The 17307-nt window shown below is 40.6% G+C and overlaps 1 protein-coding gene across 1 annotated transcript in view; it reads left to right on the top strand.

Moving 5' to 3' along the window:
• Nucleotides 1-17307, top strand: part of LOC140895919 (von Willebrand factor D and EGF domain-containing protein-like) — a 282268-nt gene that overhangs the window by 145705 nt on the left and 119256 nt on the right. The window contains 1 exon segment of the mRNA XM_073306827.1: nt 11023-11940. Coding sequence (XP_073162928.1) covers nt 11023-11940 — 918 coding nt within the window.

Raw genomic sequence — 17307 nt, 5'->3', positions numbered from 1 at the left:
TATGTTTGCCTTAAATGACTTAAGCTCTCAAATTCTTAGATCTTATTTTATTTAAGTGCATCAATAAATGGATTAAAATGTCAAAGAGTCCCATTGAAAATCCTATAAATATACTGAACTGTTCATTATGGGAGATAAATACGGCCATTAATATAACATGAGTAAATAGATTGTCTCCTCATAACACAACCTTTCTCTTATAAAATAACACAAGATTTCAGCATTACTCACTTTGCAATGATTAAGTCTTCAGCCTCCATCCCAATTTTCTTCTGATATAAGTTCTAGGAAATGGCATTAGTACATTTGCTGAACAGCCTTGCTGTACCAGACTCTGCTGAGCAATCATCCCAAGGTGAGGAGGCAGCCCATTGCTCTCAAAAGTAGGGCTGGCCAGAAAATGACTATTCCTTTTCACCAAAAATGTTGAGGTTTCAAAATCTGTTTTTATTCCAATGTGGATTGAAAATGAAATCTTTCGACATTTTTTGTGAGAGGGAAAAAAAGTCTATGCAAGACCCTCACTCTAGAACAGCCAGGGGTTAGGGACACGGTCCTATAGTCTGGGAGGCCCACATTTGAGTCTTTGCTCATCCTAATTCAGAGCAGGAACTTGACCCTGGGTCTCCCACATCTCAGGTAAGTGCCCTAATCTACAGTCAGTCTTTTGGAGATGAATAATTAACTACTCAGGGGACCAGAGGGAGAGACTAATGCTGTAGCTTAGCAGATAGCCTACTTTTCGGGGGTCAAGCTATGTAGGAACTTGAACCTAGGTCACCCTAGATGAGTGTCCGAACCTCCAGGCCATTTCTTTAAAACCCTTGGTTTTGATGGGAAAAAAACCTTTAGTCAATTTTTTTTGACCAGTTCTGGTCAAAATAACTCCTTTGGCAAATAAATGGAGAAATCTGGATGGGGGGAAAGCTGCAAAAACCCAAAGGTCCTTAAAAAAGGAGTGGGGAAAAGTCAGTGGAAAAGGAGGAATATTGGAGTTTTCTTTCTTTCTCACTCAGCACCCCCCACAGGATCAGGCCCAACAGTTAATGCCGGTACTGGGGCAAAATGGCTGTATTCCCAAATTAAATGAAGTCCAGTATAAACAGCTCTAGTAGCTCATCTTTCAGTATCTACCTGTCTGTCCAGTCACTATGGTATCAAGTTGCTAGTATGTGCCTCACTATGACTAAGCCCCCTTGTTTTCAGTTTAAACTGATTTTCCCTGAAAAAAATCCTGGCTTTTACAAAGCAGTATTCTCTTTTTTTCCCAGTTTTCACCCTACTTTTGTTTTATTAGGAAAAGACAAAACATTGCACGAGATATATGTATTATGATAACACATTAGTCTGTATGTATATGCAAAGCTGCCTGTTGAAGTAAGGCTATGTACAAGTCTAGAAGAAAAACACAATAAACAAACAGGCATGCATACAAGCTCTGAAGTATGAGTGCATATGAATGTTCTGATGAATCTCACACCCACCATGTACACATTTCAAGCTGCTAGCAGATAACGGTTTAAAGATCTGACACACTAAAATCGAAAGAAAATGAAAATCTATATGAGAACACAATGGAAGTATTCAAGTATTCAAAAGTTTAAAAACAAAAAACAAAAAAAGCAAAAACAGGAGAAGACGATGGAGTGTACATGCTGCAAATGCTATGGCCCCATTATTAAATGTAAATATTTATAGGCTAATAGTTCTAAGTCTACAACAGTAAACTGTTGAGTTTTCAGTAAACTGAAAAGTTTTATTTGGGGATTAGAGAGATATTGTTTTCTTAAACTCAGAGGTAGCATGTGTTGAGTTCTGGATGCAAACCACATTGAATTCCATTCATCAAAGCATTACCCTACTGAATACTTTTTTCCCTGTTCTTCCATCCACCAAAATAAACCCAGATATTTACCCAGAAAAGTTATTAATAGTTTTTTCCACTGATTTTCACCAGTTTTTGTTGTTCCAGTAATGAACACTGATAAATTCCCGGGAAAAATTAAATAAAATAAAAACCAAAAACGAAGGGCCCTAACCATGGCCCAAATATTGTGTCTGTTTGTATGGGTACAGTAAGGCCAAAAGCAGTGGAAGGGGAGCATTTCTGCCCACCGCCCTTTAATTGCCTCTCTTCTAGGACTCTGGGGTGAACCCTGGGTGAAATCCTGTCTCTTCTGAAATCGCAGAATAGCAAAACTCATAAGGTCTGTCTACACAGTCCATGGAAGCAAGACTCTCAGCCCGGGTTGACAGACAGGGGTTTGCACTCACGTTCTAGAAATAGCTGTCTACTGTGTAGACAGCACTTTGAAGTTGTGACTTGGGCTCCGAAGCCCACTTCCCTTCCTAGACTTCAAAACCTGAGCTGCAACTTCAAAGGGCCATCTGCACGGGTATTCTCATAGCGCTAGTGCAAACCCCTCTAGTCGACCCAAACTAGGAGGCTGGCTTGCACAGGCCATGTAGACCTACCCATGTTGACTTTAACGGAGACAGGATTTCACCCCCTTGTCTGTGCTGGAAGGTATTTAAATAATTAGCACTGGAGATTCCACTATATCCAGAGTTTTGAGCTGCTTATTGTATCCCTTGGCTTACCTACATGTTTACCACACATGCCTCTCTGGGATCTCCATTTCTGCCTGCTCCACAACATGATTCTATCTCAGTGTTATGTCCAGTAGTCCCCCCTTCCTTATAAAATAAAGCAATTCTAATACAAATACTTGAGTGTGCGTTTGTTGGGAACACTGGGGCATGGCCACTAGGTAACTCGAGGGGATGGAAGACCACGAGTGTCGATGAAGCCCCCTCGCACTAGGCCCCTGTGTCCTTGGCCCCCCCCTCCTGCCTGGAGGCACTCGCAGCAGCTCTGCGTGCTAGGCCCAAGTGTCCTTGGCCCCCCCGCCTGGAGGCACACACAGCAGTTATGCTGAGAATCTGCAACAGTATGTTGCAGAGTCAGACTGCCTGAAACTAAGCAAGGCCAAACAGGGGAGATATGGAAGAACAATGCTGAATAAAGCAGCTTTATGTATAGTTTAACAAATGATACAGAGAATCAGGGAACTAGCTGGGAACTGGATTGGCTGGCTATATGGATACTTGGAGCAGCTTGCTATTGGATAAGTATGCTGGAAAAAAGGATGTATAAAAGCCTGTGTAACTTCCTGCTCTGTTGTGCAGGATTTGAGATTTTATTCTCCCTGTACCTTTTTGCAGCTGCAAATAAACTTTTCTGCTTCTCCACCCCGTTGTGATTATTGGGTGTAGCACACCGGGTAACGAACCACTCAAGCTGTTGTTCAGCCTCTCGGCACTGGGTGCCGGCAACACGTTTACAATTTGTTATTCAGGACTGGGAGCATTCAAGCTCTCAATATTTCTCTTTAAATATTTGTGAATAAAATTCAGTCACTTAAATGTTCACAGAAAATGAACCTGGAGAAGGGGGGAAATACAAGCCTAGATGAAGCAGATTCATTTTTTAAATCTGAGAGACTGCTGTACTCTGAATACACAGATCTTTTCGTAGATATTAACGTCAGAGCTGGCTGGAGATCCCAGTTTTTCCTTTACAAATGCTTTGTGGCAGAGCTGTGCAATTTTCTATTTCATATGCACAAAACAAATTTGCATTGCAAAGTTCTGCATGGTTTTGTAGAATTGTGTATGTACCGCTGCAGATGTTCTGAGAGATGTGGCCACATTTAACAAACAAAACACTTAAACGCTAAAATGGAGAATGGAACTGTTGTAAAAAGAAAGCAGTTGGAGAATGTCGACACCTTAGAATATTCATTATTGTTCATGATTCCATGTTGGGCACTGGGGAAGAGAATTTACAGAGGCAGCCTAACACCAACATCACCATCTAAGTCAAGAGAAACTTTTCTATGAGGATAAGCTATGTCTGTAGGGAAAGGAAAACTAGATGTCCATTCTTTTATTTTGTTGTAAATAAATTAGTGAGTGAACTTAATGATCACAGAAGTGATGGACTGATAACATTGATTTCAATGAGGCATAGTATGGCAGGCTTCCACCCACATGTCTGCCACTGCATCTCTTTTACCACTTGTAAATTCCATCCCGGGCACTACTTAGGCCCAGAATGCCAATTCATCCAAAATCCATTTTGTGATGTGGGAAAACAGTTACAAGGATGAGAACAAACTCATTTTAAAAGACAATGTAAACTTTTTTAAAAATAAGGTGAATATTAATACCTCTCTATTTTCATATTTTTAAAAGCGGTGATTGATTAAAAAAGAAGCAGCTCATGGTAACTATTGTTAGGATATAGATATTCAGGCCTGTCTGCAAAGGCCTGTACTCTAAGAATTTAGGTGTATTCTTATCACTTGGCTAGTGATAGAGGTATAAAAGAGAGAATCAAAATCACTGTCTGCTGGTGTAAGGGCCTTCTCTTACTGTGACAGTCTGAGGCCCTGTTCTTAGGCTAAGGCCTTTGGCTAAGCAGCAGAGGCAGCCATAAGCTGGGAAGCGAACGGTCACATCCTCACATTCCAAACTAGTCACATTGAAATAAGGTGCTATTGGGCTGTTAGGCACTATCAGGACAGGATTGTATTCCTATCACCTCCAGAGAAAGGGAAGTGCCTAGAAAATGTAAAAGGAAACTTAGTTTGATAGCATCCTGTCTGGCAAGAACTCACTTATCAATAGCTGGGATGTGAAATCCTCACTTCTGTATTGTTTTGTCATTATAGTTCCCACTTTGCTGTTGTTTGTCTGTATAATCTCTGTCTGGTTCTGTGATTGTTCCTGTCTGCTGTATAATTAATTTTGCTGGGTGTAAACTAATTGAGGTGGTGGGATATAATTGGTTACATAATCATGTTACAATATGTTAGGATTGGTTAGTTAAATTTCAGGAAAATGATTGGTTAAGGTATAGCTAAGCAGAACTCAAGTTTTACTATATAATCTGTAGTCAATGAGGAAGTGATGGGGTGGGGGTGGGGGTGTGAGATGGGAACAGGGAATGGGGGTAAGAAAATTGGAATCATGTTTTGCTAAAGGGGGAGATGGGAACAGGGAATGGGGGTAAGAAAATTGGAATCATGTTTTGCTAAAGGGGGAAATGGGAACAGGGAATGGGAGTAAGGAAGTTGGAATCATGTTTGGCTAAGGGTAGGAATGGGAACAGGGACACAGGTGTAAGGCTCTGTGGTGTCAGAGCTGGGAAGGAGGATACTAAGGAAGGAAACTGGAATCATGCTTGCTGGAAGTTCACCCCAATAAACATCGAATTGTTTGCACCTTTGGACTTCGGGTATTGTTGCTCTCTGTTCATGTGAGAAGGACCAGGGAAGTAAGTGGGTGAAGGAATAAGCCCCCTAACAACTATGCTTTAAATTAGTGCAAAGAGTTCACTTTTTATTGCACAGTGTTTAACTTTCCACCTTTGACATTAAGACAAAAGAGAATCTGAATCCTCAAATGGAAACTATTATCTAAATGTACATTCCCATCCCAATCTTAACTAAGGATGTGCTCATTTCTCATTTAACCTGAAAACAGGTCCTTTCTAAGGCTTGGGGCTCAAGATCATATGTTGATTAGTGGGGAGGCTTTTTTTTGGAGGGAGGGATTGAGGGTTCCCAGCTAGGGGGATTGGGACTTGTTGCTTTTTATGGGAAGACAGCAAGAGGCTACAGCAACTGAAAAAGCATCTAGACACTTGTCTAGATGGGGTACAATTCTGAAGAATTTGACAGCAGGGAGGGGAGAGTCAAGGGTGTGTGCACAGATGATGGTTGTAGGAGGTGTTGTTCATAGATGAGAGGAAGGGGGTTTCACCACAGTGTTGTTATGGAAACAAATGATAGTAGAAAGGTTCCCCAGTTAGGGGGCAGGTTGGGACCAGGGGAAATGGAAAGATGAGATCACTCTTTTTCAAAATATTGTGAAATTTCTCTCTTGCTTTCTCCTCTTCTACCAAACATGGGGTCACAGTGTTCCTCTCTCATTGGGCAAATTTTAAAAAGTATGAATGCAGAGAGGGAGAGAGCTAAATAGAATGATACCTTATACTTTGGTAACAAGATTCCTTAGACCAACGTAATTTTTCTGCTCTCTCTTGACACTTTAAATGAGATGTATGTGCTTGTAGGTGTTTCAAATTTTAAAGGATGAACCACACAGTATAATATGTCAGAAAAACGTTTCTCTGAGGACATTTTTCTGAATGAGAAATGTGCTACACAGAATGTATTACTAAATGTGAATGGCTCTAAAGATATACAAACTGTAAATGTATTAAATTGTGTTAATAATAAGGTGAATTCTTAAATTATCTACTGCATTGTGAAACAGTTGTATGCTAACAGGATGCAAAGGTGAAATAATACTCTGCATTGCCAGAGAATGTCATAGCCAATTCTTGAGCTGGAGAGTAGTGCTTCATCACTTTTATGTGTTTAGTCAGGTCTCAGGACATAGTGAGGGCTAGATTAAGGCATAGGCACTATCAGACCATGTGTTAGGCTACAGATCTTGGTGTCATGTGATTGCATCAGAATGTATGCTTTTTTAAAAAAAGAAACAAACATTTCTAGCTCTCATCATGTGAAGAAAAGCTTGAAAATGAGACCCAGATATAAACAAAGCAACAATAACTGAGTCTGCAGGTAGCCTGGAGCAATAGCTTGGAGTGGTGTGAACTGCTCTGTGGATCTCAATAAAATGTTCACTCCAAGACCCATTGTTCTGTGCCACCCTTACCCACACCATTCCAAAAGAGGATTGTATGTGTGGCAGGAGGGGAAGAGTGCAGTGCGCCAGGTCCACCCACCCACCTGTCAAGCAGGCACACTCCAGCTGCTATGTTGTGGGGCCTGCTGCCAACCCTGCCTCTTTATATGTAGGGCCCTTCGTTTTCAGATTTTATTTTATTTTTCTCAGGAATTTATCGGTGTTTATTACCACCACAACAAAAACAGGTGAAAATCAGTTCAAAAAACAATAATTTTTCTGGGTAAATATTGGGGTATATTTTGGTGGACGGAAAGCCAGGGCAAAAAAGTATTCAGTTGATTAATGCTTTGAATTTCAATCATCTATGTAGTTTGCTGCAGAACTAAAAAAGAACTCAGATCTTAATGCCACCTCTGAGTTTAACAGTATAACTCTAATCCCCAAATAAAACTCTTCATTTGAATAAACAGTTTACTGTTCTAGACTTAAAACTATTAGCCTATAAGTATTTACATTTAATAATTGGGCCACACCATTTGCAGCACATACATTCAACTTCATCCTTTTCTCCTGTTTTTGTTTTTTTTAAACTTTTGAATACTTCCTTGTGTTCTGAAACAGATTTTCATTTTCTTCCAGTTTTAGTGTGTCAGATCTTTAAACCATTATCTCCTAACAGATTGAAATATATACCCGGTGGGCATTCATCATTATGTTCAGATGCACATGCACTTCAGAGCTTGCATGTGTGCCTGTTTGTTCATTGTGTGTACTTCTAGACTTTATACATAGAATTATACATAGCCTTACTTCAACAGGCAGCTTTGCATATAGAAAGACAGACTAATGCATTATCATAATACATATATCTCATGCAATGGATTGTATTTTCCTAATAAAACAAGTTATTTTTATCTATTTGAATGATACAAAAGTAGGGTGAAAAATCAGGAAAAAAATGAATAATACTTTTTGTAAAACTCGGGAATTTTTGGTAAAAATCGGTTTAAACTGAAAACAAAGGGCTTATTTATATGGGAGAAGGATCCACTGCTGCCTGCCTTAGGGGGAAATGAGGGAAGGGAGTCCCATGCTGCTGATGTTTTGGGGGATGAAGGGGCAGGTTCTACACCGGACGCCTATGTTTTGATGTGTCTATGGCCCCATTTGGCCTTAATCTGGCCTTGGACTTGGCATGCTTTTGAAAGCCTGCCAAGGCACAGAAGACAGACAAGAAACTCAGAAGACGACAAATGCGTTAGACTTGTTTTCTTCTGGTTTTCAGTGTCTGTTTCTTTCCCTGGAATGTGGCAGCATTGGAGTGTCTCTGATCCATTTTCTTGTATCTGAGACCAATTGTGTTCACAGGCTCATACAGATCCTTTATTACTTTGAGAATGGGCGTGACTTTCTTCTTTTTGACTACAGCTGTGCAATATTTGCCTGGAAACTGCAGTTCACATCAGAAAGAAAATCAGAATTTGCTGTGTCTTCTCAGCACTGTCACGATGGACTTTAGGTCAAATGTTGTGGGTCAGGTTGGGCCTCCTCTCTGGCTCTTACATGCTGCTCCAGTACAAAGTAGCTGGAAAGCTGTCTTAACTGAGTGTCTGGGGACTTCCAGTGTAGAGAAAATCCCATAGAGGGGAATCCCCAGGTGGCATAGTTCAAAAGTAGCATGTTGAGAGTGGGGTGGGGGTTAAATGTTCAGTCTCTGAGATCTGGACCCGGCCATTCAGATCCCAATCTTCACCAGATAGAGAAGAAGAATAAAAATCGATAATCTCAGGGCTTGATTCACCACTATGTTACTCCAGTTTGAAATTAATGGAGTTAACAGCAGCATGAAACTGGAACAGTGTAGTGGTGTATCAGCCCTCGTTCTCTTATCTGTGCCTATAAAAAAAATAAACTCAATCACTTCACCACTGCATATCTCCTAGTTAACGTAGGTGGAAAGGCTGGCAGTGAGTAAAAATGTATTTTTGTACCATAATATAACCTTGAGTACTTCGGCCTGTCATTTTGGTGTTATTTTCATCCATGCCAATATGTAATCATACACTGGCATCACAGAGAAAACTAGATTCATCCAATCACACTCTGCATTGATAATAAGTTATACATTATAAGATATTGATCGACTGTATGGAAAATAAATTGAAGTACACCGGATTGAAGAAAGCTGCTGACTACAGACAACTGAGTCTGCAATCTCTTAGAATGCTTCTTTGTTGTCTGTTTAAAAAAATTGCCCAGTAAAAATTACTGGCTCTGCCAGAAAAGTTCTATCATGATCTCGTCTTAACTAGCTTGCACTGGACCATATTAGTGAAAACTTGCTGTAGTGCTGGGGATGGATAATGGGATACTGAGACTGTCACCTTTAAGTCGCATTTGAATTGAGTCCAAAATTCAATTCAAAATAAATATTTTATAGCTTTATGGTGGCCTACGGAAAATGGCTATCAGAGATCTTAATTCAGTAACTACCATAGTGAGCAGATGTTCACCCCCACAATTTTACAACCACGGTTAGCTCAATTGCCACCTTTGTTGGCATTCTGACCAGAGAGGCCAAAGGCTGAATGGTCATAGAAACACTCAGACCTAGAGGAGGGCTTCCCTCCTCCCAGAGGTGCAGCTTGGAGCACATTAGCCAGGTCTTATTTGGAAGATTACACTGCATCTATTGTACCTGATCAGGAGGCAAATGGAAGATTTCCATTTCTAGTTTGCCAGGCTGATCCCTTTGGTAGTTACTAACATTCATTTAGGATAAAACCGATTTGATTCCACTGTGATGGCTGGAGCTCAAAGCTATTATTAGTGTTCATTTCAGAAATTTGTCAAAGTGGCGATTCAGGCCTCCACTGTCACTCCTGTCGCTTCTTGATCTCTGAATTGGATTTTCTAGAAGCAGTACTTCTTGTCTGTGACTGGTAATTATCTCTGGGGATATTTCTTTCATCTTTCTTTCTCTCATTCATTTTTAAAAATCCCTTTACTTCTCCTATTTTCTCTTTTTCTCTGTTATCTCTGAATTCTTCTTCTCTCATTTCCTCTCTCTGCCCGTTTTTCTACACTCTGATCATTTGTCAATCTTGTATTGTGCAGTACAATACTTATATTTATTTACTGCTGTTGTCTGTTGCTTGAATCACTAGCAGCGTCCAACTCTGGTACAATGCCCCATTGTGTTCCAGGAGAGAAAAAAACACATCATCATCAGCTGAGACAAGGATATGGTTTACTAGTTCAATGAACTCTGCTTTGGGAGCCAGGAACTCCTGTGTTCTAGTCCTTGCTCTGATTCTAACTCTCTTTCACTGTTGTCAAGCCACTTAATCTCTGTACTTCCGTTTTTTCATTGGTCAGCTCTGATAATACCACCAACCTCAGAAGGAGCGTTGTAAAGATTATTGCTATTTAGGTAGTCCTTAAACATCTATATAAAAAGTGTGGAGTAATTATGCAAGGATTGTATGCCTAGGGCACAGTCCCACAGGCTGAAATGAGCCCTGTGCCATGGAGTGAGCATGCCAGAACTTGTTAAAAATAGCTTCTTCATTCATTAGACACAGCATATGGCAATTAATATTTCTGAAAGAATTGATTCAAACTACTTGTCTTCACTTTCAACACCTTTCACAGCCCATCTCCTCCTCATCTATCATCTCATACAACTACTGAAAGGTCTATCCCAACTCCCACTCTGCCAATGGTGCCAGTCTTTATCATCCACTTGTTATATTTTCAAACAAGCACCTTTGTGCTTTCTCCCATGCTGCTCCTTCTTGGAAGGAGCTCCCCATAAACATCCCTAAAGCCACCATATTGTCCTCTTTTGAATCCCTCCTTAAAAAACCCTCCTTTGCCAGGATGCCTACAAAAACTTAATAGTGCTAGTGTGTCAAAAGCACTGCCCATCATGCTAACTATACTGTCTCATCATTTCCTGCTGCTCCACCTCTCTGCGTCCATCTGTTGTCTCTCATTTTACACTTAGACTGTATACTCTTCAGGGCAGAGTCTTTTTACTAAGTGTTTGTACAGTGCCCAGCACCGTGAGGCTCTGATTCACAACTGGGCTCCTGGATGATACCACAATCCAAACAACAAACTCAGTTATTCGGGACTCAGTTATTCAGGACTTATTATGTCTCTTCCTCTGTATAGTGGATTTCATTCTTCCATGTTGATGATACCCTGTTATTTATTAAGATGATGCGTCATTGTTCCTTTTGTGGATTTAGACCAGTAGATTTACTAATACATATCTTCCTTTAACTCTAGTGTCAAGATCTTCCTACAGTCGTACAGACACTGCTGAGAGAGGTAATATAGACACTAAAGGCTCCTACCAAGAAAAAGTTGTCATAAAGTCAAGAAATATTGATTCTAAACTTTCCCAGGCTCAAATCCCAAGACTAGAACATGCTTACCTTATGACAAGAAACCCAACAGTCACTGATATTCAATCACTTACTTTGAAAAGGAGGGTTTCCCAGCCTCAGGCATCAGATACAAGGAATACTGATCCAGATTCCTCACTACTTCAAAGAGCATCTTCCCATAATAAAGTAAAAATAAAAAATTCTACACATGATCTACTTCTGCTCCAAGAACCTACTCCCAAAGCAGCAACTGTCAGAATGACAACCCAGATCTCCTCCGATTATAAACTAAATGTTAGATCGCATGCAGCTGGGACTATTTCTCCCCATCATGAGAAGAACACAAGTTTATTAGTTACAAGGCCACATGCTGTTCGACGGATCCAGCCAACATTTGACTTTTCTCCTGGAAAATGGTCCAGTAGGATTGCAACTACAAAGACTAAACCAGCCCATGCTTTTAGAACAGAGCAGCCAAAGATGTCTGCTTTGACAGCACCACTAACCTCCTCATTCCATCTGAGAGCTCCTTTTTCGGGTATGGCTCCCCAAAGTGCTAACTTCCCAGTACTTCCCAGAACTTTTGCTCAAGCAAGGATTCCAGAACAGAGAACTGCAATCAGAAAGTCAAGTGCCTCAAGAGTGGATCATTTGGCACTATTAAAAACTATTAACAGGATGCTGCATCCAAACAAGAAAATCACATATGCTAATACACCGTGTTTTAACAGAGTGCAATGTGAGCCAGCCAAAGATGGAGGATTTAAATGTGGCCATTGTCCCTCTGGATACAATGGTGATGGAATTACATGTCAAGGTAAGAGGAAAAAGAAACTGCTGAACACCCTTCAATATTTTCAGTGCTAATCGTTGTGCAAAATGATTTTTTTATTATAAGTTTGCAGGGTTTGTCAGTTGGGATCACAATTTTTTTCAATTTTTTCAAAAGCCTGGTTTTCTTTTGAAATAATGAACAAACTTGTTTTATAGCTCAGAACAAACAGCTTTTTTCCCTAAATTTAATGGTATTTTTATTTTACCAATGTGTAATCAATAGAAACAGCGCACCTGATTTTGATTGCACTTACCATGACAAGGCAGGAGTCATGCTTTTGAAGTCAATGGAATTACAATCATGCAAGATTGGTGTAAGAAACATCTGAATTAGGCTCCAGAAGTCTACACAAACTTCATATGCCATGGACAATTTAGATTTTGCTAAACAACAAAGTTTCTGCTACTTTGGAAAGCAATTTTAAATCCCATCACTAGTATTCTGAATAGACTTTATCACCTGACATGCATAGTTCCAGAAGTGTATTCATTTATTAGACATCTTAAAGAACCTTAGAGAAACAATGGTATTATATACTGTTTAAAAGAAGTGAATTCGCTTACATATCATTAAATCCTCTGTTGAAATCCCTTAGAAAAGCCGATACAGTAACTAGCCTTGCATTGCTAAGATTAATAGGCAAAAATGTTTGCGTTGTCTGTTTAATTCCCTTTTACACACACATTCTCATGTTATGCACACACAAACAATGGGCCAGATTCTGCCCCCCACTAAGTTTGTTTTTCACTGTTCTGGGAGTGCACAGCAGCATTCAAGCTGGCTTTACTGGCTTCCTCGGGCTTCCCACAATATGGTGAAATCCCCAGGTGGGGTACAGCAGGTGTAGCCAGCTCTGTGCCATGCAGCAAACTGTTCCCAGTACTGGGGGAGGCATATTGGAATCTACCCAGGAAAGGGGGCCACATCAGGGCACAATAACCTCCAGCTGAACTGGCCCAGGAAGGGTACACAAGCATAAGGCAGTGCAGTCCTGAGGCTGCCCTATCTTGCCCCAGGGACAGGAGAGATACCCAGAAGCCTCAGGACCATGGCACTCCCAGAGCCATACTTAGTGCAGAATGGCTGGTTCCCAAATTCTGGCCTTACAGAGGCACACACATCTTCTTTGTATATAAGCATGGTTAGCAAGCAGATGGTTATTTTTCTTCAAAAAATATCTTAGCTGCCATTCCTTAGCTCCCTCCCTTCACCTTGGATCACTAGACTTACTGAAAATCCCTCTATAGAGTCCTTAAGATGAAATCCTTTATTACCAACATTATTCTCTGTCTGAGTTTGATACAATACACAAACATCCTTTATTTTTCTCTTGCTGCTAACCATGTCACCTGACAAAATAACAAGTCTGTGTCTTCTGTGAGTCTGCTCCATCAAAAGTTTCACTGTGCACCTGCCTGGAACAGGACCAAAAATGCCTCCATTGCTGGATCTGCCTGAGGAACATCTATTGTACCCCCAGCTGTTAATGTTTCTTTCCATGTCAAAAGCAGCAGACTCATCCTGACAGGGGGTGGAAAGATGATGAAAATTCCTTGCATTAAGGACTGCCATCATCTCTGCTAAAACGCCGACAGTCTAGCCAGGACGGTACTGATTTCCCCTGAAACAATAGTACCCTTTAAGAACAGACAACAAAACCGAGCAGATGATCAAAGCGCGAACGAGTCCAAGCTTTTTGAAATCTTTACGCTTGGATGCAGCATCTCCGGTATTGTGATCTAACAATGAGTGAAACTGCTGACAGCCTCAAACTGTCTGCTGAGAGCTGCCACCATCTTATTTCATAATGGAATTCGTCTAGATAAAGGAAGCAGCCCATCTGTAGCAAGGTTTGATACCTGTGGTGCTTAAGAAATATGATTTGTGCTTAATAGTAATGGTTGAAAATATTCCAAGATAATATATACTGCACTAAGTGATGTTTTTTTTGTGTGACAGAATCCAGACTTTTTTTTTTTAATGAGTGCTCAAAATTAGGCCTAGGGGAACTGGTTTGGGGCAAATAAGAATCAGCCCAGAGTTTAATATTTCTCCTGAACCAAACCAAACTTTTTGGGGTTTTTTTGATTTTCTTTCCTCATTTAGGACAAAGACTTGTCTTCTCTGACTCTAAACATAGTTGTGGCTCCCTCCTCCTTTGAGATCCTTCATTAAGAGACTCTTCCCTCCAAATAACTCTCCTACTTTTGAATGTGCCAGGCAGATTTTTCAATGATCTTAGCTCAGATTTAGGTACCTAAATGGAGTGGCCAGATTTTCCAAAAGTGCTGCAGCTCTGATGGAGAACACTCCCTTCAGCAGCTCCCTGACTGTGCAAGTGGGAGCAGGACTACCGTCTTGCCTTCACCCTGCTCTTTCTGGTGCCACCAGCTCTGCAGGCAGAGCGAGAGTCCCCACCCCCAACTCTCCTGCACTCTCTGGCACTAGCTCAGCCCTCTTCAGGTGAGCTGAGAGGAGGGTCCTTCCCCATCTCTTTCACTACAGCACCACCCTTTTTTTATTCCTAAATGCTCAGTTTGTAAAGGGCTTCGTCCTTTCTGCGTGGAAGGCACTCACATTGTTATTTTTTAGTAGTTCAGTGTTAAAATGAGATAGTGGGGACCTATAGCACATCATGGAGAACATCTCTTGAAGGGTTGAGAACCTCTTGAAGGGTTGAGAAGGAGAGCGCTACAGTCAACTGCAGACTTACAGAAAGGAAACAGGAGGGCCAGGGGCCTATTGAGGTTTGTGCACGTGTACACAAATGAGTGTGTTTGCTTGTGCTAAAGGATCAACCTACATTGTGAAGTGAGGGAGGGAAACTTAAAAAAGAATCAGGATCAGCATCAAGTGCCCTTAGAGGATGTGTCCACACAGCAAAGCAAAACCCACGGCTGGCCCATGCCAGCCAACTCGGGCTGCAGGGCTGTTTCATCGCCATGTAGACTTCCAGGCTCAAGGACCCTGTGGAGTGGGAGGATCCCAGAGTTCGGGCTCCAGTCCAAGCCCGGAAGTCAACACAGCAATGAAACAGCATCACAGCCTGAGCCCTACAAGTTCAGCTCAGGCTGGCGGGCACAGGCCAGCCGTGAGTTTTCCTTTGCTGTGTAGACATACCCTTAAAGGACAAATACCAAATTGCCAATGAATAATAGTGGTACACATTCAGCAGGCTTGTGGCACACTGCTCATCACTGACCAAGTGTGATAAAGACATTCCACAATATTTACAAAGCTGTTATTTTTCAGTACCTCTTTTTAAACCATATCTATAGAATCAGAGAAACAACAGATGAAATTAGTTCATCTAAGCCATACCTAGCCAAAACAGGATTCTTGTTCAGAATATATTTTTGCATGTTTTGTCCAGTACATTTTAACTTTAACGTTCCACATATCCTTACAGACTGGTGCTCTGAAATGTTCACTGTGATGATTTTTAAATCATAATGAAATATGTTATTTATGTTCTTGATTCCATTTCCCAATGTAGTAAAGTGATGTAAGCCTGTAACTTCAAAGGCATTTTAACTACTAAAATATTGAAGGAAATGCTGTTCCTCCCCTGGGGTTAGGTTTATTTAACAGGGTGTGTACGGACAGTAGTGAGTGACTAGGAGTAGCTGTTTACGTTATATAGGATTCTTTAGGGTACCCAGGGATGGAGCTTGTACTGTAATTTTCTATCCCAGGCAGATCATTTCAACATTGGAAATGAGGTCAACAGAACATTCTGTTCTGGTATTTTGTTGTGCTTGTTACTGGCAGATGTAAAACTTTAGAATCAAGAACAACATAGAATTCAAGCCAAATGCACGGCTCAACTCTTTATTCTCCACCCCCACGCATGTTCAATGTAGAGGTACTGACAGATAACAATCCTTGCAGTAGAGACAGGTAGAAGTCGATCTCTGTGGAATGCAGGCTATTTCCTGAAACTATATTGCCTTAGGAGCAGTTTGAAGGATTTTTACGTTCTAATCCCTTTTTAAATGGGAACAAAAGTTTCCTGTAGAAAATAAAACCTATGTGGAACAGATATTCTCCTGAACACATGATGTCTCTAGAGTTGTGCAGACTATGCTGGTCTTACAATATACCTCGGTCGGGGGAGTAACTAGAACCAGTGCACTAATAGTCACAATTAAGGATGGCCACTTGTCAAGCGGGAAAACTCACAGCTTTGTCGTTACCAAATTAATAATAATTATAATTTGTTTTAATGGGAAAGGAAAAGCCACTGGAAATGGAATTCTGATGGCAGATACTCACAACTGATTAAATTGGACAAAAATTCAAATACATTTTTTTCTTGACATTAGTCTGACATGCCATTCTGCAAAAAAATCCAGAAATACAGCCTAACAAGAACTGTTACTGCATTGTCTGCATTTTTAGTCATGAAATAAAAGTCTATTTTCTATTTATTTCCCAACCTGAAAGTCATTCTTATTACTTTCCTATTTGCTATGATGGGAGATTATTTTAGGAACAGTGATCAGAGCTGCCATACCATTGAAATCTAATAGCTCTTTTAGTTGTCCTGATACATTTATGAAATACAGCCCTCTGCAAAAGGCCAGCACATAGCCTAGACATTGTTTTGCTTGGTAGTGCACATACTTTTTGCCAGCCTTCTGCAGAGGGGCATGTGTCACTCTGAAAGTTTAATAGTTTAACTAGATACACTCTTTGGCTCAATTTTGTGCTGAAAAGTACACAGGTAACCAAGAGTAGAATCTGTCCATTACTATCTAACTTGGTGATCATTTTTATATGTTTTATTGGTTCCTGTAACTTTTATTTAGTTACTTTATTAGCTGTTTGTCAAAATCCATGTGGAAGGAATATGGCATGTACAGCTCCCAACACATGCCCCTGTAAGATTGGATACACTGGCTACAACTGCTCTATAGGTAAAAAGTGACTTAGATGTCATTGTATAATCTATATCTTCTTCAGCTGAGTCTTCTACTTTCCACATAGATGTGACTAAAGGGAAAAAAAGACAGTTGCTTAGGGCCGGTTTTACAAAGGTACTTATGCACCTAAAAATGCAGGATTTTGTGGGATTTACAAAAACATCTAGGTGAATTAGGTGCATAATTCTCATGGACTTTTGTAAATCTGGTCTCTAGCCACCACCATAGTTTGGGGTATGAAAAGGATAGAATATTTACTCAAGGTGATTCTTGCACACACATACAGTGGTTGAGGTGGTATTTGAATCTGGGACAGAAAAGAATATTTTTCCAGGGTATATTAGAAAGGATTATATGCCAATGGGGGTTTCAGCCTTCTCATGGGGATCATCAGTATGATTAGCTGAATACTCTCCCCTCCCCA

The sequence above is a fragment of the Lepidochelys kempii genome, chromosome 11 (assembly GCF_965140265.1).
Source record: "Lepidochelys kempii isolate rLepKem1 chromosome 11, rLepKem1.hap2, whole genome shotgun sequence".
In the NCBI taxonomy this organism is placed as follows: Eukaryota; Metazoa; Chordata; order Testudines; family Cheloniidae; genus Lepidochelys; species Lepidochelys kempii.
The sequence above is the reverse complement of the archived record's forward strand: the minus strand, read 5'-3'. Positions and strand labels throughout refer to the sequence as shown.